The sequence below is a fragment of the Onychostruthus taczanowskii genome, unplaced genomic scaffold, assembly GCF_017590055.1.
Source record: "Onychostruthus taczanowskii isolate IOZ18803 unplaced genomic scaffold, ASM1759005v1 scaffold32, whole genome shotgun sequence".
Classification (NCBI taxonomy): Eukaryota; Metazoa; Chordata; class Aves; order Passeriformes; family Passeridae; genus Onychostruthus; species Onychostruthus taczanowskii.
In genome coordinates, this window is record NW_024500572.1 from 393,900 (window position 1) to 416,752 (window position 22,853).

At 48.4% G+C, this 22,853-nt stretch overlaps 2 protein-coding genes across 3 annotated transcripts in view; both read right to left on the reverse strand.

The window, feature by feature from the left end:
* The window catches only part of ADGRD1 (adhesion G protein-coupled receptor D1), a 110,927-nt gene extending 103,337 nt beyond the window's left edge, over positions 1-7,590 (reverse strand). The window contains exons 1-4 of one of the 2 annotated variants that reach the window (XM_041410227.1): positions 6,879-7,590; positions 6,746-6,782; positions 3,718-3,801; positions 827-922 (exon numbers count right to left, since the gene is read on the reverse strand). In XM_041410227.1, the coding sequence (XP_041266161.1) occupies positions 827-922; positions 3,718-3,801; positions 6,746-6,782; positions 6,879-6,947 (286 nt within the window). In that variant the 5' untranslated portion in view covers positions 6,948-7,590. The remainder of the gene's footprint in view (positions 1-826; positions 923-3,717; positions 3,802-6,745; positions 6,783-6,878) is intronic. The other variant, XM_041410225.1, reaches the window with a different exon arrangement.
* Positions 7,591-18,487: 10,897 nt separating this feature from the next.
* On the reverse strand, positions 18,488-22,824 carry RAN (RAN, member RAS oncogene family). The gene is made up of 7 exons (XM_041410280.1): positions 22,713-22,824; positions 21,973-22,015; positions 20,984-21,068; positions 20,765-20,890; positions 19,672-19,859; positions 19,015-19,185; positions 18,488-18,913 (listed from the first exon to the last, which is right to left on the reverse strand). The coding sequence occupies exons 2-7, from the start codon at positions 22,006-22,008 to the stop codon at positions 18,869-18,871; spliced, it is 651 nt and encodes a 216-aa protein (XP_041266214.1). The 5' UTR covers positions 22,009-22,015; positions 22,713-22,824; the 3' UTR covers positions 18,488-18,868.
* Between the last annotated feature and the right edge of the window lie 29 nt (positions 22,825-22,853).

Here is a 22,853-nt window from a genome sequence, read left to right on the forward strand (position 1 = left end):
CAAGTGACAGTTTTGCCATTTCCATCCTTCTCCTAGGTCGGCTTTCCTGACAGTTTGATGTGAGTTAACACCTCAGGCAGAGTGGGCACGAGGTCCCATTTCAATTGCAGCCACACAGCACAAATGCAATTACTGAAATTACGAGACTTTAAGCTGCTGTAGCTGGTTTCCAGTCTGCCAGGTTTCTGCCTGGGAGTTGCCATTTTCTGTTCTTCCTTTGATCTCCTAGCATGTGGATGTTAAAAAAATAATGTAAGGACAGATATAGAAAGATTTGCTTCTCATTAAAAAAAAAAATACCAAACAAAAAACCAAAATAACTCATCTTGTTAACCAAAGCTGTCATGACTGACAACATCTCACTTCCAGGCTTTGCAAATCCATTTGCATTTGTCTTTCTTAACATGTCCTGAAAAACTAATATAAACCAGTGAAAAACAGAGGGCTTCTTCTCCATTTTAGCCTTGAAATACAAGGAAAAAAATAACCTGTTTATTCTCACATGTTCCTCTGAAATGTCATCTCTGTTTCTTTTAAGCATAATAGAATTTTTTTAGGTTTTGGAGGATCCCTGGGGCCCATCCTGCCGTGGGATTCACATGGGGATGCCTCTCCCAGAACTCCAGCAGGCCAGGTAACCCTGCAGGCTGCTTTTCCAGCAATGTGTGACAGTGTAGCAATAATAATAATAACAATAATAATAATAATAATAATCACTTTTACCACAGGAGCACTTGAACCCAAACCCAGAGTTCACTCTGAATCCAAGGTTACAAGAACCATCCACGCCTGACAAATGCAGAACAAAAAAACGAGAAAATCTCACCTACAGTTGCAGAGAAGTTAGAGTAGGCAGAGTCATTGGTATTTACAAAGGTAGAGTTATGGGAAGGAAGCACAGTGAAGTTGTGGATTCTTAGAGCTGGGTGGAACAACAAAAGAAAACAAGCAAATAAGCAAAACAATGAATAAACACCATCAGTAATGAAGTGGCCAGTTCCTATCTCTCAGCACAGGTCACAGGTTTGTCCATTGAAATTCAGCACACTTCTCCCCGGGCTCCACCTGCTCAGGGAAAGGCAGAGCCTCTAAAGGCAGGTTCCCCTCAGCCACTGAGCAGAAAAATCTGTACAAACCCAGCTGCAGGTGGAGGGCTGTGAGCTCCCTCCTGCTGGCAAGGAATAAATGAAATACAATACATAAAATAATAATGACACAACAAAAGTCACTGCAGGGCTCAGCAGCTGGCTGCCCAGGGAGGGACCTGCACAGCTGGGGCAGGGCAGGAGAGGCTGAGGGAGCTGGGGCTGCTCAGCCTGCAGGGATGATGGGGAGATGGGCCAGGCTCTCCTGTCTGTGCCCACAGAGCAGGGCACAAATCAAAGTGCAAGAAACTCCATCCAAATATAAGAAAACCTCCAACTTTTTTATGTCTGACCATAAGGTTTTATTCTCTAATTTTTTTCTCTGATTTTGAAAATGTAACAGTGTCTTGCACACTGTAATTGTTTACCCTGGGCAGGCAAATAAAGCCTGATGAAAAGCCCATGAAAGTAGATGGAGAGGCATTGATTTGGCATTTAGACCAACTGAGCTCACAGAGCAAAAAGACAAATGCTCTTAGGAAAAGAAAAACACACACAAAAACCTGCAGATAAAAATGCATGGAAATCAAGGGGCCAGATGAAAAACCTGAGCATGGCCACTTTCTTTTTATTTGCTATATTTTTAGCTGATTGTTTCCTTTCAATTGCTTCTAGTGCTGAGATTTCCAAAGCATTAATTTGCTGACACACTCTGAGCACACGAATGCTCTGAGAGATACAAATCTGGCCTCACACACAATGACTTCAACAAATAAAATGGATTAACGTGACGGACAGATTATGGTGCTTCAAAGGTTTGAGAGGAGAAACATGGAATGAAAATAATTGCATGATATGATGAGTGGAAAAACAAGAGAGACTCTGCAATAAACAGAAGAGTTGTGTAATCAGAATGGAGCCAAAACCAAGCAAATTGTCACCTGGAGTAGATTACAACAATAAAGAACACTTTTCTTGTATATCAAAGTGAAATATCAGGCAGATAAAAGCTCTGCTGGAGGCAGCTGAAATGATATCTGTGTCTGATAAGGCACAATATCAACAACTGGGAGGAATCTGAGCCATCCAGTGCAGCACTGCAGAGAATTCAGCACTGCAGGGACAAAGACCTCTGCTGATGTCCCCTGCAGGTAATTGTAAGACAAAATCCACCAAATTTTTCAGCAAAGTGCTGCAGCTGGCTCATTGATAAATTTCTTTATCACCATGTCATCATAGGAATCAAGAGAGATTGCTCCTGTGAGCCAGCCCCTTTCCTGCAAGTGAAGGTTGGGAGGATCAGAACTTCATCTGCTCTGCTTTCTCTCTTCTAAGGCACTGAAAATATTTCTGAATTTTGCTGAAGTGAAATTAAACAAAATTTGTAAAACAATCTAACATCAATTGCCTTTTTCCAAGAGCTGTATTATATATATAAATATATATATCAAATTTTCAAGCACTTTCCAAACAGCTTGATTGTAACATGCTTGCCAAAACTATACTAGATAGGGAGCACTTCACTCTTTTTGAAACCACATGGAGTCCAGGATCAGAAAATGACTTTAACACACTTCTAGAGAACTTATGTGGCAACTTTTGTAAGCCAAATTATTCTTCTGTTCAGTCAGTAGGAATGCTGCCATCAGCTCCTAATGGAAGCAGAATATTGCCCAGATAGATTGCTGCTCAGGCAATTCCATTCCTTCCACAAATTTTGTGGAAAGAGGTCGAAGTTTAGGCTGAAAATACTTGAACACCTCTACAATAAAGGGATTTAGACATTCGCGGGTCAGAGGCTGATATTGCCATTCTGGCGCTGGTTTGGGAGCGCTGGGGAGCTCTGGGAATGCACATCAGGACAGCCTGGAGCTGCCAGGGTGTCAGCAGGGCAGAGCCAGCTCCTGGGGAGCCCTTCCTGAGGAGGAACACCTGCAGGGCAGAGCTGGGGTCACCAGGGGCTCCCCACCCAGCCCCGCAGCACAAATGCCGTCAGGAATGTCAAACGTGGGTCCCACACTCCTCACAGCTCACCCTGGATAACCAGGGACAGCTTGGCCTCAAATCTCTCCTGATTTCACCCAGCTGGAAAAGGAATTTAACTTTGATATCGACTCATGCTGTGATTCTGCTCTGAAGGAAACTCCCAAAGGCAGATGAAAATGAGTGAGGTGTCCAGATGAGAGCTTACACTTGTCTTTCTGTAGACACTACATGAACATTCAGAGGTGCCTGAGCAGCCTGGGCATTTAGCTGCTCCCAAAATCAAAGGAAAGACATTCCCTGCTGGCAGAGCAGAGATCCCAGACCCTGAGCACCTGGAGCATGCTGTGCATGCACCAAAGCAACTAATAACAATGTGATTTCAATGACTGCTCGCATCATAAACCTTTTCTCTTTATAACCTCAGCAATGCACACACAGCCCATAAAACCTCGGAGCACACTCCATAAAAATCAGCTGACAAATACAACGCCATTTGGGCATCGGAACCCTGCAAAACCATCAACTGGGAAAAACCTCAGCCCCTGGGCTACAGAAGTCAAGCCCTTCCTCATCTCCTGCTGGCCCTCGTGCTGGCAGCCAGGCCCAGGGCTGTGCTCCTGCTATGGCCAGGGAAGGCTTTGCCCACCTCCGTTCGTATCCCGGAACTCGTGAATTCCATCCACATCTTCCAGTGGCCAGTAATGGGAAGCTGACGCCAGGACTTTGAACCCTTTCAAGGAACACAGGTTAAAAGATTATTAAATAAAAGACCAACCAGGTGTGTAACAAGTCTCCACAGAAAATAACCATAAAGGATGTCAAAAGGTTAAGTAAACCAAAATATTTAATGTAAATCAAGTGTGGCACACAAGCGAGGTCATAAATCAAAGCAGCAGAGTAGATTAAAGCTGTATCACTGATTAACCACTGCAGAAAACCTGCTTCCAAATCCCAGCTGATTTTCCTTCTAATTCACCTAAAACGTGTCCCAGCCTCTGACTGAATCCCTGCTGGTGCATCTGGCAGCACCCACTGAAGTCCCAGCTGAGGAGTCACTGCAGAGTGTTTTTTTCTGGATTTTACTCAGGTTTTAGCAGGTGGGGACAGCCCAGAGCCCTGGGGGGGAGCACACAGGGGAGGTTCAGCCTCCAGAGCAAACACCCCTACCCCTGGGGGCACCAGAGGAGGGGGACTCTCCTGAGAGGGGCTTCCAGAGCAGCCACGGAACAGCTCCCCCAGCACCAGCCCTTCCTGCAGAGCCCCCCAGCTCCCCAAAACCAGAAGAGCCCTTGGGGCTGGTGGGACAGACTGGGACCGACTGGGGCTTGGGGGAACATCTCGTTCTCCTGCAAGTTCTCCTTTCCAGCAGGTGGACAAGCTGACAGAAGCCAACACCTGCAGGTTTCCACTGGCATTTCTGTCTGTGCAGTCTGGCTAAACAGAGTTTGAAGAAATTTTGGGATGTGGAGTCACTTGAACTTAATCAGGAGCAGGCTGCCCAAAACAACCACATTTTCTCTTAAGGTAACAATTCTATTTTAAGGGTGGAGCATTACTAGTGTAGAAAAACATGACTTGTAATTTCTTACTGTCTTGCTTGCTGCAAGAAACCCTTTATTTTCAAAACAACCCATTTAATCAGATGTGATTAAATAAATTTAGCACGTCCTACAGCTGAGAAAGTTTGGGGAAGTTGATACAGAGACACAGAAGTTTCTCCATGGATGCACCATCATGGCATATCATCCCACTGGCCTGGGCCACTGGGACAACACAAAGAGGAGCAGGGACAAGGGGAGCTGGGTTTCTGTCACACCACATTTCTACATTTCTTGTTCTCTGCCCGGCAGTCATTTTCCATCCCAAGCAATCTTTCAGGAGACTGAGGTGTGAAGCTGACAGGAAAGTTTGTCAAACCCCACTTCAGCTGTCAAACACTGCAGAACCCCCACACCCAAAGTGCAAACTCATTAACCCGAGGCAGGAGCTGTGTCCTTCGGCCTCTGTGGCTCATCCCACACCTTTGCTTGATTCTTTGAGATCAACCCTTTTGGCTGTCTGATGCTTGCTTTGTCATTTTCCTGTCCTGGATACACACCCGAGTTTTGTATCATGGATACAAAGGTGCAAAGACTTTATTGAAAGTGCCTAATGCCCCCCTGGAGAGCACTTTGATGGCCTCCATCCTCATGGTGCCGTTTCTGAGGTGTGACAAATCCTAAGATTTATTTTTTTGAGTGCAAAGTTGATAAAATGGCTGAACCTCACAAGAAGCAATTGCAGATCTGAGGAAACAGAACTCCAAGTTCTGCATCTTGTGAGGGTACAAGAGCTACTCAGACTTGCTTCCAAAGTCAACTACAGCAGAGATATCTAACAAATGATTCACGATTGAATCCATTAATTCAGGATCTATTCTTAGCCCACCTAACTAAATGTTTGCCGTTGTCATAGAGGCTTTCCCTCCAGGAGGGGACAGCACAAACAGAGGAGATGGGGGTGTCTCACGGGATGGAAATGGGAAGGAAATGGGGTCCTGGGGTTCTCCATCTCCTCTGGCTGCCCGGGAGGCAGAGAAAGGCACAGCTGGCACTGAGGGGACAAGGGCACTGCCAGCCTCGAGGACAGGGACCCACAGCAAGCACACACCACATAATCCGAAAGTTCCAACCCAGCTGAGACCTCTGCATCAAGGAGCTGCTGCCCTGAACGCAAAATCCTTTCCAAAATCGCTCAGGAGAGAGCCCAGGGCTCGCTCCAAACCAGCAGCATCCCTGCAGCACAGCCTCCACACACCCTGCACCCCAAAGCAGCCCCTGGACTCCCCACCTGGGCCAGGAGGCTTTCCCCTCTTGTGCCACCAGCCAGAAGCCTCAGACCCTCGTTTTTAGGAAATAAAAATTCCCTCTTTTTTTGGTTTTGAGCAAAGGTGGGACAGAAGCCATTAATCAGGCTGAAGCTGCTCCCTCAACAGACGTGGCCTTTCCCCACTGCTCTGCCTTTTACTTGAGAATAATTATATGTGGTTAAAACTGAAAAAAGCAATCCAGGGGCTGGCAAAGCAGTAAAACTGTACTTGTACACCACCATGAGGCTTGAGGTTAAACTATTTATATAAACAGAAGAATTCTGCAGTTACACACACAAACCCTTCTGAGCTCTGGGTGAGATTTTTTTACATTGGAAACAGATGAGAAATCCTTAATGTGCTCTGTAAGTGATTTAAACCCAAGTGTGAAGGCTGGGAGGAGGGGAGAGACTTGATGCCACGAGAGAACTGTGAAGTGCACAAACTGGCACATCCAACTGCTCATCATTGAACAAAAACTGCTGAACGTCGAGGGGAAAGGGAAAACAGTCTGCGTAGAGATTTGATTCTCAAACTTACACTCCAGGAAAGTGAGGATAAACAATAGGACCTTCCCACACATCAAATACAAGGCATTTTTCCCCAAATGTGTTTCTCTCCAGAATATTCGGTGTTTGGGTACTGAATTCACAATGACTGGGACAGTCTGATACTTTGGGCTGTTACATCTTTAATGCAGGCTGGCACTCAAACACGGGCTCAGCCTCTCTGGGGCTACTAAGGAAATAAACAACCCGCAAACTGCAGAAAAAGCAAGTAAATACTCAGGCACATTGTCACCAAATGGAAGCAGAGCATTCCTTACCTGGGTGCCTGGGGAGCTGGGAGTGGTTTCCGTACACCTGCACATAAAACATCACACAATGAGACACGGAGAGGCAAAACTTGCTACGAGGAATCCAAGCACCTCTCAACACTGACCCGATTCAGAGCATTACCTGGTATTTGTGCTGAAATAAAATCAGCAAAGAATAATGGCAACAGAGCAGCGATAACAAACTCTCCATGGTCTATTTAAGGTTAAAAAGTACAGCTGAGATCAAACTCCTGTAAGATTCCAATCATAAGTTTTCCTTGGCGACTTTTGGTATCAAAAAGGACATTTCCCACGCAGGTTCAAAAGGTCCATTCCTTCAGCGATGGCAGAATATCCTTCCAGACCCTCCAGGTGCTGTTTCCTTGCTTCACCCTTCGGTATCTTCATTGAACCCCGAATAAATTCCCGTGACCGGAGGAAGGCTCACGGAAACGTGCCCCAAGCCCCGGAGCTGTGCTGTCCCGAGAGGAGTCCAGCCCTTCTCCCCCAGTGTGCTCCAAGAGGAAAATCTCCAGTTCGGGACTTTGCGGCCGCGGTGCGCTCCCCGCAGCGCCCGGGGAGGCGCTGCCTCTGGCCGGGCGGGACCCCTGCTGGCTCCCGGGGGGCTCAGGCGGGCCCAAGCGGGCTGAAACGGGCCGAAAGGGGCCGAAAGGGGCCGAAAGGAGCGGCGGAGTCCCGCCCGTCCCGCTGAGCCGCACCTCCAGCCCGCAGCCTGCGGGTGATGTCAGCGCTCCCCAGCCCTGTCCCGCTCTGCTCCTTCTGTTCCTGCCCATTCCTGATCGCTCCTCTGCATTCCTACCTCTTCATTCCTCTCCATTCCTCTCCGTTTCTAATTCTTTCTATCCATTTCTGTCAATTCCTGTCCATTCCTACCCATTTCTACCCCTTTATTCCTGTCCATTTCTAATTATTTCTATCCATTTCTGCCCATTCCTATCCATTTTTACCCATTCCTAATTATTTCTATCAATTTCTTCCCATTCCTATCCATTCCTACCTATTTTTATCCATTCCTACCCATTCCTATCAAATTTTATCAATTCCTAATTATTTCTATCAATTTCTGTCCATTCCTACCCATTTTTATCCATTCCTCCCCATTCCTATCCATTTTTATCCATTCCTAATTATTCCTATCAATTTCTGTCCATTCCTATCCATTTTTATCCATTCCTCCCCATTCCTCCCCATTCCTATCCATTTTTACCCACTCCTCCCCCATTCCTAATTATTTCTATCAATTTCTGTCCATTCCTATCCATTTTTACCCATTCCTCCCCATTCCTATCCATTTTTACCCATTCCTCCCCATTCCTCCCCATTTTTATCCATTTTTACCCATTCCTCCCCATTCCCACCCCTCGTTTCTGCCCTGTCCCAGCCCCAGCTCCGGCAGGGAGGGGAGCTCCCCAAACCCTCACCTGGGGGGATCACGGCCACAGCCAGCACCCGCATTCAGACACTGGGAGGAACACGGGACATCCCCAGGAAAAGCTGGCACCTGTTTATTTAAAAAGTTCAGGTTGTATTTCTGCCCAAAGAAAGCTCTAAAAGCACTGGCTGCAATCACATGGCACTCCCAGGGACTGGGGTCTGTACCAAGCAGGGGAAACTGAGGCATTCCTCAGAGCTGCACAAAGCTAGGAAAAATCCTCTGCAGTTGCTACTTTGCTTCTTATTTTAATAAAACTAATTACTTGTAAGTATTTTATAAGAGTCTCCCAATTACACTCTACGTCACAAATATTAACCAGCATTTTACATGAAAAGGAAAAATAACAGCTAGAACTAGCTGATATTCTTTATTTTATCTGCTCTTCTTGATGAAGTCTTGTTTTCAGTTCTCTCAAAGTTCTTTATTTTCATCCAAATAAACTGAAAGACTAAAATTTTAAACAAAATTTGATAAGCTTTCCATTCCTATTAACTTCTTCCCTGCGTTTCCCTATCACCACTGTGTACCAGTACCTGTTCTGTACCTGTACCTGTTCTGTTCTCTGTATGGAGATGCTCTGTACCTGTTCTGTTCCCCTTTCTGGGACATTCCACAGCCCTAAGCCCCTCACGCTGCATGAACGCTCCAAGGTCACCCAGGTTCAGTGTTACAGAATTTCAGTATTGAAATAAAATGTGAGTTTTGTTTGCAATCCTGATTTAGGGCCCACAAAAGAAGAATTTTGAAAATTTCGAAGTTTTGAATTTCAGTTCCTACAAAAGTGTAGTGGTAACCAGCCTGGCTTTTGCCTATTTCCCTCCAGCTTTTTTGAGACTTCCTCCGTCATTAGTGTGGGCCACAATCTCCTCGATATCCTGCAGGAAGAGCAGGAATTCTGTGTAAACCCTACAAGTTCTGCATCGTATAGTGACAAGGAGAGCCATTCTTAGAAACAACACAGAGCTGCAGCTAAAAATCCTGAGAAAGAAACTAAAACGTAAAAAGAGGAAGACAGGAATTTGAAATATTTGCCAAGAGGGGCCTGTCAAGGGAAGGAATATGCTTACCAAAACAACAGTGAGAATCCAAGCAAACAAATTCCCTGCCAGAAATTTCTGCGGAAACAGCAAACTGCAAGCAGACTTTGGAGACCATCCACAGAAACAAATGTGAATTTATTCCTGTGATGCTCTGAACACGATCTGAAGGATCTGGGGCAGCCCCGTGAGGGCAAACTGGGGAGCACTGGGCAGCACTGGGCAGCCAGGGAGGCTCCTGGGGAGCCCCAGCAGGGAGCAGAGATCATTTAAAGTTCTTGTGGGTTCCTGGAGGCACCCAGGGCAGTGCTGGGTGCTGCAGCCCGAGCTGAGCCTGCAGGAGCTCAGCCCCAGCACCCCTGCCCATCCTCAGCCTTGTCCATCACCACCCCGTCCATCTGTCCATGCTAACCTCTGTCCATCCTCACTCCTGTCCATCTGTCCATCCCCACCCCTGTCCATCTGTCCATCCCCACCCCGTCCATCTGTCCATGCTCACCCCTATGTCCATCCTCACTTCTGTCCATCTGTCCATCCTCACTCCTGTCCATCTGTCCATCTCCACCCCTGTCCATCTGTCCATGCTAACCTCTGTCCATCCTCCCCCTATGTCCATCCCCACCCCTGTCCATCCCCACCCCTGTCCATCTGTCCATGCTCACCTCTGTCCATCCTCACCCTATGTCCATCCTCACTTCTGTCCATCTGTCCATCCTCAACCCTGTCCATCTGTCCACCCCCTCCCTCTGTCCGTGCCCACCCTGTGAGGGGTGCAGGGCTGGGCACAGCCCTGGGGGCCCTGGAACAGCCCCACAGTTTGTGTCCAGCTGGGCAGGAGCAGGACAGGGAGCCAGCAGGTGAGTGTGAGCCAGCAGGTGACAGTGTGAGCCAGGAGGTGACACTGAGCCAGCAGGTGAGTGTGGGTGTGAGCAGGAGGTGACAGTGAGTGTGAGCCAGGAGAGTTTGTGTCCACCTGGGCAGGAGCAGGGCAGGGAGCAGGGCAGTGAGCCAGCAGGTGAGTGTGAGCCAGCAGGTGACAGTGTGAGCCAGGAGGTGACACTGAGCCAGCAGGTGAGTGTGGGTGTGAGCAGGAGGTGACAGTGAGTGTGAGCCAGGAGGTGACACTGAGCCAGCAGGTGAGTGCGAGTGTGACCCAGGAGGTGACAGTGAGTGTGAGCCAGGAGGTGACAGAGGAGCCAGCAGGTGAGTGTGGGTGTGACCCAGGAGGTGACAGTGAGTGTGAGCCACCAGGTGACAGTGAGTGCAGCATCCCCAGCTCAGTCAGGCTGGAAACAGCCTGGGACAGACACCAGCAAACCTTTCACTGGCATTCAGCAGGGAAGGACAAACGTTCAGCAGGGAAGGACAAAGAGCCCGGGTGAGCAGCCTCTGCAGCCAGCTCCCTGAGAGAAGCAGAGGAAGCACCACTGAGGGTGAGTGACCCTGCACAAGACAAACACCTGTAACACCTTTCTTTCCTTCCCCTGTTGGCTCTGGAGTCACCGATTCACCACGGCAGAGCTGGTGCCCAACCGGGACTGAAATGTTTCAGCAGGCACCTCAGAAAGGAGCGTTTTAAGAATCAATAGACTTTGTAAAAGTTTCACAGCCTCCACTAACAGATCGATAAATATTGTGCATTACAGTGACTCTGGTCAGGCCGTGCCTCTGCCAGGAACAGGCACTGGTAGGCAGTGATTACAGCTGATTTATCAGCACACAGCCACTCGCATTTTACTGCAAACTTCTCTGGTAATGGACATCCCAGCTAAGCACTTGTAGAAGGGATTTATTTAATTCACTTACACAAATCACCCCGCAGCTGTGTAAACTCATTCATCTGTCCTTTGCTCCAGGGAGCTGCTCAGATGTGCACAGGTGCAATTTGGTTAGATTTGCACTTTAAAAAATCATTTGCCAGCTGCACCACCTTCCCAGAGACTGAAGAATGTTTCTTTCTCCTTTTCCTTGCTGCACTGCAATCAATCCCTGGTAATGGGCGATACTAATTGGCCAGCCACGGGAGATTCCCTTGGGATAACAACTGGAGCCCCCTGGCTCCGGAGAGCAGGAAAACACAAACCTCGCTAAAGCCAGAAGATTTCTGCTTTAAAAAACAGCTCAAAATTATCACCATACCAATCAGCATTGATGGAGGGGAAGGGGATGAGTCACAAAAGGCTGAGTTGTGCTTTTCCTTAAGGCTTCCAGCACGCAGCTTCTGTTTTCCTGTGGGAAGTGCTTCCAAACCTGCAAAAACCCTCAGAGACAGCAGGAGTTGAGGCTTTATGGTTCTCACCTGCACAACACGCTCTGAAACAGCAGCTAAAAACCTTTTAATACCCAAAACACCCTCCTGAACACCCTAAATACCCTCTGAACATCCACAGCACCCTCCTGAACACCCTAAATACCCAAAGCACCCTCCTGAACACCCTAAATACCCTCTGAATGCCCAAAACACCCTCCTGACCACCCTAAATACCCTCTGAATGCCCAAAACACCCTCCTAAACACCCTAAATACCCTCTGAACACCCAAAACACCCTCCTGAACACCCTAAATACCCTCTGAACACCCAAAACACCCTCCTGAACACCCTAAATACCCTTTGTGGGAAGGACAAACGGAGCAGCTCAGATGGAGAAAAGGAAAACAAACACAAACCCTGCAGTTAACTCAACAGGGCCAACGCTGTCACGGAAAAATATTTTTCTAATTAAGAATATGAGAAGTTGCTGGTTGATGCCAGAGAACAAAATACAGCGTTTTGGCAATGAAATTGAGGCCTAATCAAATGAAAATACTTTCATTGTGCAGCACATGTAATGTGGAGCTGATTTTGCATGGATATAGATATTCTTTGTGAAAACATGAAGACACTGATGATTCAAAGAGCAATTAGGCAGGTAGATAAAACCATACACTAAATTATACATTGGAAGTTTCCCTAAATGAGGTCCCAGTTCCTAACAGAGTTATTGGATTAGCCCTTTTATTGTCTATTTTCTGTTCATTGGACTGGTTTTGCATCCTGATGGTGCCTGCAATATCTGACTCCATGTACTGAAGGAAACATCAGGTTTTTGCTAAGTGGTTTAGGATTTTGTGCCAATCTCAAAGATTTAATTTAATCATATCTTTGATTATCTGAGCCTTAATGTCAAGCTTATGTAAAATTGGATAATTGCACAAATAAAATGTTTTACAAATCCTTTTTTATGTGATTAAGCCAAATCCTTTTGCCAGAAGCCTCTGCCTGGGAACGTTCTGGGATCATTCAGGTAGTCAGATCTCAATTACACAAACACTAAAATAATAGTTACAACATTATGTGATAATGATGAATAATCCCCAAACCATGATAAACGCTGCCTCTGGGATTCGTGCCAGCTTTTCCCCTGCACTTTTCCAGCTCTGCCTCTTGCTCTGGGGCAGAGCAGCTCCCTGGGTGCTGCAGGGCTCAGCAGGAGAAGGAGCGACTGCCCAGGGACACCTGCAGCTCTGCCTCCTCCTGCAGGGAGGGGACAGGAGCCAGGCTGCCCAAACCTGGAGGCTGCTGCGAGCTGGGCAGTGCCCGGGTCTGAAATGCAGCTCCTTAGCTAATTGAAAGGCAGGGAAGTGAACTGCAGAACAAATCCCACGGTTTCAGGTGCTGAGTCCTGGCTCCGGGGCAGCACAGATCTCCCCTGGGCTGATCCTCACTCTGCTGCAGTGCTCCGTAATCCCAATAATCACCCACATCTGTCGGCTGGAGCAGGCATCCCGAAGATCCTGAAGTCACAAGACACACCCTGGAATCAGGGAACTGCCTAAAAACATGTTTTCAAAACAAAACATTAAAGGGAAAAAAAAAAATCCCATTTGTATCTGCCATCGTTCTTCATGCACACTGCAGGAAAGTAAACTGGAATAAAATCAACCATTCAAAACGTGCTTTTGACTATGGAAATGGATATGATATGGAGATCAAAGAAATCCCCCTTTCTTTTTCTGGAGGATTTGTCAATCTCCCAGTGATTTTCATAGGCTCCTTAGAGAAATGTCATTTTCAGATGTCATTGCAGCTAGAGATGATTGGTGCAAGCTGATTCATATCCCTTTTACTTAGTTAGAAATTCTGATTTTTCAAGAGATACGTGTTTCCCTTCTGGGCTCTAAGACTTTTTAGCATGTGCAAAGTCAGCTGGGATGAAGAGCAGGAGATGGAAACACCCAGGAATACCCAGCACATCAATCTGTAGAGTTAAATATGAAACAGTTCTGCAGCCAGGCCAGCTCCTGTGGAAATGGCATTACAAGGCTCAGCATGTCAGATTTGCAACAGCCAGGGACACATGCCACGTATTTAGGAGCAGGATTTTTTTTCTCAGAGAGAATAAAACCATTAATCCTCTGCTGGTAGTGAACCACTAGGAGCCCCCATCCACTCCACAGATGGCAATTAAAATAGGAATAAGGCTGGGGAGGGTGATGAGCCAAAGCAGAGAGCGTTGTTTTCTCCTCCAGTGTTTTCTCCACCTGCTGTGCCTGCTGAGGCTGCCAGGCCAGTGCAGCTCTCAGAGCCTCAGAGGGCACTGGCCAAACTCAGCTCAGCTGAAAGAATCCCCAGCCTGGCCACAAACGAGCCCCGGGCTGAGAGCCTTTCAAAGTGCAACACAGAACATCCTCCGAGCCTAATGCCATTGATCCCTCACCTTTACTCAGGTCCCCGCTGCTTTTAGGGCTGGCAGAGAAAACCATCAGAGAGCTGCTCCTCCGGGCAGCCCAGCTCCAGAGCACCTCAGGACACCAACCCTCCAAGCTCTCTGTTCATTTTCCTCCTCACAGCAGACTTGACTAAACCCAGGAATGCCATGACAGAGCTGTGCCAGGTTTGGCTATTGCTCCTTCCTCAACACTTTATTTTTTTTTGGTGACATTAGCTGGTCAGCACTTAACTGATGACTTTTTCCCCACGAGAAGCTATACTTTAGTTCAATGTCAGCTATCAATGTGTTGGCTGTCTTCCTGTAAGGAGCTGTAATTTTAACAGTTCTCCAACACAAATGTGAGGAATTGTGGGAAAGAGGACGGTGGTGCCTGGGCTTTGCTGTGCTATCAGCATCAGGACGAAGGATCCACCTGCAGTGCTCGGTCTGGCGGATTTCACCTGTAAAAATGCAAAAATCAAGGTAGAAATGAAAAAATCAAGGTAGAAATGAAAAAAATCAAGGTAGAAATGAAAAAGATCAAGGCAGCAATGTAACAATCAAGGTAGAAATGTAAAAATCAAGGCAGAAATGTAAAAATCAAGGCAGAAATGTAAAAATCAAGGCAGAAATGTAAAAATCAAGGTAGCAATGTAAAAATCAAGGTAGCAATGCAAAAATCAAGGTAGAAATGTAAAAATCAAGGTAGAAATGTAAAAATCAAGGCAGCAATGTAAAAATCAAGGCAGCAATGTAAAAATCAAGGTAGAAATGTAAAAATCAAGGCAGCAATGTAAAAATCAAGGCAGCAATGTAAAAATCAAGGCAGAAATGTAAAAATCAAGGTAGCAATGTAAAAATCAAGGCAGAAATGTAAAAATCAAGGTAGAAATGCGTTTCCAAAGGGACCGAGAGCCGCTGGGCGGGCGGCGGCCGCCACCGCGTGGCCGAAATAGGAACTGCAGCGGGCCCCGGGGCAGCGGCTCGGAACGGCCCGGAACGGCTCGGAACAGCCCGAAATCAGCCCAAAATCAGCCCAGGACGGCCCGAAATCAGCTCGGAAAGGCCCGGAACGGCCCGAAATCAACCCGGAACGGCCCGAAATCAGCCCGGAACGGCCCGAAATCAGCCCGGATCCGTCCCATCCGCTGAGACCATGCCCTGTGCTGCAGCGGGAGCCCGTTCCGGCCCGGACCCCGCCCGGAGCGGCCCCGCTGCTCAGCGCAGCCCGCCGGCTGTAGCGGGCAAAGGGAATTAATTAATTAATCCAACATTAATTGTGCGGCACCCAGCGGGCCTCCAGGACAAGCTGTGCCAAAGCTCCGCCGGAGCTGCTCAGTGGAACTGCTCACAGCTGGCTTGAGCCCGGCAGAACCCACAGTGACCTGTCCCTCACAGCTCTTCCACACACAGACTTGGCAGAATTCTCATTTGCTGTAGTCCGAAATAAGTTTTATACCTAGACCTTAACTTAGGTATTTGAATAAAACAAAACATGCAGTACAAGTAAGAAATAAAAATACCAGATCCAGAATCAAAAGATAGTAATGCCAAAATTCGCAGATTCCTTGTTAATGATGACCCACCTTTAATTTATAAATGCAACAGAGCTCTGTGCCTTGAGCTCCTTCCCAGAGAATCCAGCCCTAGACCCTGAAGTGACTTTTCAGCACTCACAGGAGGGACACTGGGCAAAGTTTTGTTCTTGGCTGTTAGAGATCACCCCGGCCTCGAAGAGCTTCTGCTGATGACTGTTGTACAGGTGGTTTTCAGTCCTTGCTAATGAAGTGCCAACACAGAAACAGGCAACTCTGAGCAAGCCATAGGTGCCTCCTAGAAACCTGAACTGTATTAACAGCATTCCATTTTGAATGTTTGTATTAAATATATTAAAACCATGAGTTTAGAGAAAATTTTGATCCACTAAAAATTCTGGTATTGTTAATATAAATAGGAGTTTTTGTTTATAGATTTCTTTGGGGAAATTTGCCATCATAGTCTCAACTTTTTTCCTCTCATGCAAGTAGAACAAATATGGGAACGTGACACTTTTCATGGATTCCAGGATCACAGCAAGACAGACATCAACTATAACTCTCCAAAACCAAATAAAAATCAAGCAACCTATAAACACCATCCCATTTTAAGTAGAACAAATATGGGAACCTGACACTTTTCATGACAGAATTCCAGGATCACAGCAAGACAGACATCAACTATAACTCTCCAAAACCAAATAAAAATCAAGCAACCTATAAACACCATCCCATTTCAGGCACCGCAGTTTGGGGGAAATGTCATTCCCTCTCTGCACTCCACCTTGGTGAACTAGGAGCTGATTACCCACACGAGCCCCTGAGAAGTGCTGGGTAATCAGCCCCTGCACTCTCGGATCTGTAGCCCAAGGAGGGGAAGTTCAGGCTGTGCTGGTACAAACGCCGAGCCCTGTAAGCCCCTGAGAAGTGCTTGCCCTGCACTCTCGGATCTGTAGCCCAAGGAGGGGAAGTTCAGGCTGTGCTGGTACAAACGCCGAGCCCTGTGTCAGCAAGGGGCAAACAAGGATGCTGTGGCCGGGCTCAGCAGCAGCAGCAAAGCCCAGCCGTGCCCAGCCCGGCCCTGCAGAGCCAGGCTCAGCAGCAGCAGCAAAGCCCAGCCGTGCCCAGCCCGGCCCAGCAGAGCCAGGCTCAGCACTCACACGGGCCAGGAGCAGCCCGAGGGCTCAGCTCAGAGCAGAACCCCGGCACACACACAGAGCCAGGCTGTAAATCAGCTCCAGGGGAAAAGAGGGACCAAAGCACCTCAGGCACCTGTGAGACACTGCTGCCTCCCGGCCCAGGTGAGGAAGGGCCCAGCAGGACCAGTGCAGGCAAAGAACTGGCTTCAGTCCAAGATGTTTCAGGAAGGTGAGGGCAGGTGTTTATCCCAGCAGTCTCAGTAAGAGCAGCACAAGGCTCTGTTTTCTCTAAACCCAACTTGTGAAAACCTCCTTAGAATGGTTACAGATAAGGAGCTTGAACCGAGCACTCTGCCCGTGCATTTAAGGGTACCTGCATTATTTAAAATCAAACATTAACAAGGACTAAACAAATGCTGCAAGTGGGCTTTCCTCCACTCCCAAAACATTGCAAACTGAAGATTCCTTTAGAGCAGGATGAGCGTTCCAGTCTCTTTCAGAGCCTGGGAGATGCACTGAAGGTCAGAGCAAAGCTCCCGGCACTCTCTGCTGGCAGGGACCGTAGCAGGGGCAGGAGAGCTGTGAAGATGACACTGGCACAGTGAAACCACACAAACCACACAAACCCAAACACTGCTGCCTGTTCTCCGAGCGTGCCAGCACTGCAGAAGTGCTCCAGGCTGGTTTTGAGCAGCTGCTCCCAGAAGTGAAGCCTGGAGGCACAAAAGCTCCCACACCACACCGAGCAAAGCAGCAGCAGCCAAGCCAGCAGGAGCAGCCAGGACTGCACAGGAATTAGCAACACGACAGGCAAAAGCCCACGACAGACGTTAGAGCAGGGTTATGCAGCCAAGGTGGGAGTGTGTCCCTTCACAAACACCCAGTGTACAACACCCCTCATTTCCATCCACGAGCTTCAAGCCTTAAGCACTTAAAGGCTTCTCAGTAGCCAAAAAAGCAAACCAATAACACCAACCCCCAAGAATTCCCAAAATGAACTAAAAAAGGACTCCTTTAGAGCAATATTGCACAACAACCATAGTCCAATTTCTGCCACCAGGCAGCAAAAGTTGAATATTGAATTAATTCATGTACACAAACATGCAAGTTAAAAGGAATAAATGAAATGCTCCACTTTATTAAGAAACCAAAAATACAAAACTGAAGAGTTCAAGACTTCATGTACTCAAACACTACTGAAAAAAAAAATTCCTAAACTTAAGTTTTGCTTACTAGCAGTACTAATATTGACCAAGATTCATCTCTACAAGGTAGTGTTAAAAGTTGACATTTTCCACCATTTGTGCTGTAAGAAGCCAGTTTCAAATTAAGAACTTGGTGCAGTTACAGTAAAGTCTAGATGTTTAAATCACTGTGGCTCCAGCTAACATAGCACTGGGTAGGCAAGAGCATCTTGGCTCAAACCACGGCTGTTCTCTGGCTAGTGACTCTGAAGATGCTTAGAATTGGCTTAACCAGCTGCAGCTCTGCTGCTGTTCCATGCAAAGACACAGCTCACGTCAGTTCACAGGCCTGGATGCCTCTGGCTGCTGAAAACAGAGCTGAAGGTACCTGGGTAGCAGTGAGGAGCTGACTGCACCTAGCTGCAGCTCGTGCCAGCAGAGCTGCAGGCTGTGCTCTGCACCCCTGCAGCACCAGCGCTGCTCTGCCTGCCAGCCCAGCCTGCCTCACGTGCCGCAGCTCTGGCAGCCAACAAAAAGGACAGGGAAACTGTTAGCTCGCAATTAGCAAGAGGAGCTTAATAGGAGAAGCAGGAAGGAAAACAGAATGAGAAATGCAGTAGTAGGCAAACAAGTGTTACCCTCAAATGAAGAACAGAAGACACTTGGAACGGTTTTCCTAACAATGCATCAAAGTTCACTTGCTTGGAGATACTTGAAATACAACTTTATTACCTAAACAAAAGAATGGGAATGACAGAAACAGGATTTTCCACTTAACACTCTGATGTGACTGCAGCAGCCTTATATTTGAAACTCAAAAGGGGAAGTAATTGCAGTCCAAAAAACAGCTAAATATGCAGGTCCAAAATATGAAGGTTTTTTGTTTTGGTTTTTTTTTTTTCATTTTGTTTTGTTTTTTTTAAACTGCCACATTCACTCTCCGAAGCCCATTCATCTCTTTCAGCATCCCAAAGATTAAGCACATGTTCTGTTCAGCTAGATAATAAAGTGGCAAACACGCTGCATCACCAACATCACAGGACAGTTGCCTATAAAACTAGACTTCTGACGCTGGGCTCCAGCTTCATCCTCACAGGTCATCATCCTCATCTGGCAGTGCAGTGGTCTGAGCGATCTGCAACAAAGCAAGGGCCCCTCAGAACTGCTCCTCAGCGGTCTGTGCCCCCAGTGTGGCACCAGCTGCCAGGCAGCTGCTCCCCCCGTGCCCCCCCTGACCTGTAAGTCTTGCTCATACTGTGCTGCCAGGGCTGGGTCCATAACCACTTCAGGAGGCGCGAGCGCAGGCATGGCAACAAACTCCAGGTTGGGATCTCCAATTAGCTTCCTAGCAAGCCACAGGAAAGGCTTCTCAAAGTTGTAGTTACTCTTAGCTGAAATGTCATAATACTGAAAAAAGCACACATTAGATGTTATTTTAAAAACCCTGTAATATTTAGAGTGTATCAGGATTAACACAATCAACTCTTTTACCTTCCTTTTTTTTTGACTGCTTGGCTTTTGTTTCCATATTCATAAGCTGTTACGATTTAAGTATCTGGAAACAGTTTCAGGCAGAAACTATGAACGGAAAGGTTATCAAATCTCACCAAGGACAAAACTTTCAGGAGGCAACAGTGCACAAATGTTTCTCCTGTGACATGACCTCGTGTAGTCTCAATCCTGTCACGGGATGAGGCTGAGCAGCCACAGCCACATGCACACAAGCTCTCTCCAGGCCAGTGATGACCCTCAACAGCACCACCCCCTGTGCCCTGAACTGGGGTTTGAAGAGCCAGCACAGGTGAGGCTGCCTATAATGGCAGAGCACCCATTCACCAGCCACAGCCCAGCTGCACTCCGAAGACAAAACCAACTGGATCGCTCCTGACTTACCTGGAGATTCTTCTTCCTATGAAACACAATGGATTTTGCCTTGACTTTTCTGTCCTTAATATCCACTTTGTTGCCACACAACACTATAGGGATATTTTCACATACTCGTACCAGATCTCTATGCCAATTAGGTACATTCTTGTAAGTAACTCTTGATGTTACATCAAACATGATGATGGCACACTGAGCTGCAAGAGAAGGAAAGTCGAGTTACACCAGGTGTAATCACTTGCTCTCAACACAGGATGGAGAAGAGGAAACCAAAGTGTTCCCACATCAGGGTTAAGCACTGCATTACCTTCTCCCTCTCAGCGTCACAGTTGTGACAGCTCCTGTCCTGTTAACAAGGGCAGTGCAGAGGCACACAGAACCTGGCCCTGTGTCACCTCTCAGCTGTGCAAGGCTTCACCAGCTCAGCTGCTGCCTTCAGCAGCTCAGCACTGCACCACATGGGAATATGCAAGACTATGGAAGCCAACCTGATCTACCCAAATACCTGGCACAATCTCTTAACCCCCACTGAACTCATCTCTGACAAGCTAGTAAGGCTTAAAGGCAGGCTGAGAGAGCCAGTGCTCCATGTCTCAGTGGTCCTTGTCCAGAGCAGTTTCTCAAGGAACTCAAGAATATTGGATCTTATTTTTGTAAAGATATGCAGGTGAGCGAAGTAGCACAGGACAGATCTTTGCCAAGCAGAAGTAAGGAAGACTGCACTTTTTCAGAAACACAGACTCTGGCACGAAGGTGTCCAGCTTCCTCACGGTACTGAAAATGTTGAGTTTGTGTTCCAAGGCCTTGCCTGAGCACAGCAGTGCACACAGAACCCTGCACTCAGTGAAGCACACGCTTCACCCTTAACCACCAAATGCTGCCAGTGCTCTCTGCTCATTCCCAATCCCAAAGCCCACAGTGACACCCTGAAACACAACCACACCACGTTCCCCAGTGGCACACGCTGTGGCCAGGGATGTTATCCTCTCTACTCAGAGTCTGCCGTGCCAGCTCAGCACTGCAGCCACACCGAGAGCTCCCAGCGTGGCCAGCAGGAGCACTGAGCCCTGAGAGGCACACAGCTGTCCCCCACAGCTCTTACCTTGGATATAGTAGCCATCACGCAGGCCACCAAACTTCTCCTGGCCAGCTGTGTCCCATACATTAAATTTAATAGGGCCTCTGTTAGTATGGAACACCAGAGGATGAACTTCGACACCCAGCGTTGCTAGGGAAGTAACAAAAAGCAGGGCAATTAGCAAGTCATGGATTGTACTTTCATTTGTGGGATACTGGAGCTCAAATGTTTCTTCACACATACCTACATACTTCTTTTCAAATTCCCCAGTCAAGTGACGCTTTACAAATGTTGTTTTCCCAGTGCCACCATCTCCAACCAGAACAAGCTGTGGATAGATAAAGAAAGAGTCAGAGCAAGGCGTTTTGAGACGTTTATCAGTCATTCTAGCACAGACACTGTCACTACTACAAAGAGCTTAGTTCCTACGAGGTGCTGTAAACAAAAGACACAACTGCCCATGAAGCAGCTCCCTGTGCTGGGAACCAATTTGTTAAGCCCATCCATCATGCCTTAACTCTGGTCAGTCTTGTCCAGTCCTTGTGGGTAAGAACTGCACTGTGAATATGGTTCTACTAAACTACAACAGACTGAATGAAGAATGTTTAGGGCCTTAACCTGAATGTGACCAGACTGGGAGAGGAAATTATCCAAATATCCACTGAAGAAACCCATTGTCATGTTACAATTAAAAAACCCAACAAAACCAAGAACCCACCAACATTTGCACCATGAACTGGAATACACCAGCCAAGAATTGCAGGAAACACAAGTAACAACCTCCAAGAAGCAGTCTTCAGGACTTCTGGCTGTTAAGATAACAAAAAACACCACCAACCCACCAGCCACTCAAAACAGCAGAAAAGTCTCTTCTCTAACACTTGAATAATTAGCACATAACAGAACGAATGATATCCTAATTCATTCCGAGCAAGTCTAATTCTAATTCATTCTTTTTACAGTGCACTTCAATTCTTAAATTGAAAACTCATTCTGTAGAAAAAGATTTACTAAAATGTATTAGACTAAACTACAAACAGAATATATTGACACAGTTAACAGAGTCTTTGTGCGTGTTGTATCCAACACTACAATAAATCGCCTCATTAAGGAAAGATCAGCACTTCGAATCCAAACCCACCATCCACGTCGACACTCGAGAGTCCCTTGCGCTACTTTTCCAGTGAAAAGGGACAAAAGCCCGGAACGCAGCCTGCGAGCCAGTGCCTTACCTTAAACTGCACTTGGGGCTCTCCTTGGGCGGCCATGCTGCGTCTGCGGGGAAATGGCAGCGTGTGAGCGAGCGCGGGGAGCGGCCCCGCCGGAAGGGGCCGCTTCCAGCTCCGGGCGCGCTCGGGCCCGGCCGGGGCGGGCGGCGCCTCCCGCCCGCGTGTGGCGGCACCGCGCGCGGCAATGGCGGCGCCGCCCGCCCGCCCCGGCCCCCGCAGCGCGGCTGAGCCAGGCCGGCCCCGGCTCCCCTGCGGACCCGCGGGGAGTCCTCCCGGCCCGCCCAGAACCAGCATCAGCCGCTCCACGGGAGCTGCCGCCCGCTCGGGAGAGGCCGCGGCCCGTCCTGCGGAGCCGCCGGGCCTCCCCGCGCGGCGGGCCGGGCGCGCTCCCCGCCATGAGCCACCATGACTGAGCAGCGCCGCCTCCCCCGGCCCGGCCCGGCCCGCGCCAGCCCCGCTCGCCGCCCCTCACACCGCGCCCGCCCTTGCATCGCGGACGGAGCCGCGCAGGCCCCGGCCCTTCCAGCGCGCCGCTCCCGGGGCCGAAAAACCGCCACGCGCCCGGGCTCCCGCAGCCGCAACGCTCCCTCAGGCGCAGGCTCCCGCCACCCAGCCCAGCCCATCCCAGCCGCGAGCTAACGGTGACCGCCGCCGCCGCCCGTGGCGCCTTCCAGAGCGGCCACGCGTGCCCCGATGGCGGCGGGGCGCGGGGAGCCGAGCCCGGGCCGGTACCGGGCCCGTACCTCTGCCGAGCCTCTCCCGCTCCTCGCTCCGTGCCGGGCGCAGGGAAAATGGCGGAAGCGCCGTTCAAATACCCGGACGGCGACGCCGCGCGGCCGCGGGCGGGGGCGGGGCCGCGCGTCACGTGGTGCGCGGCGCGCGGG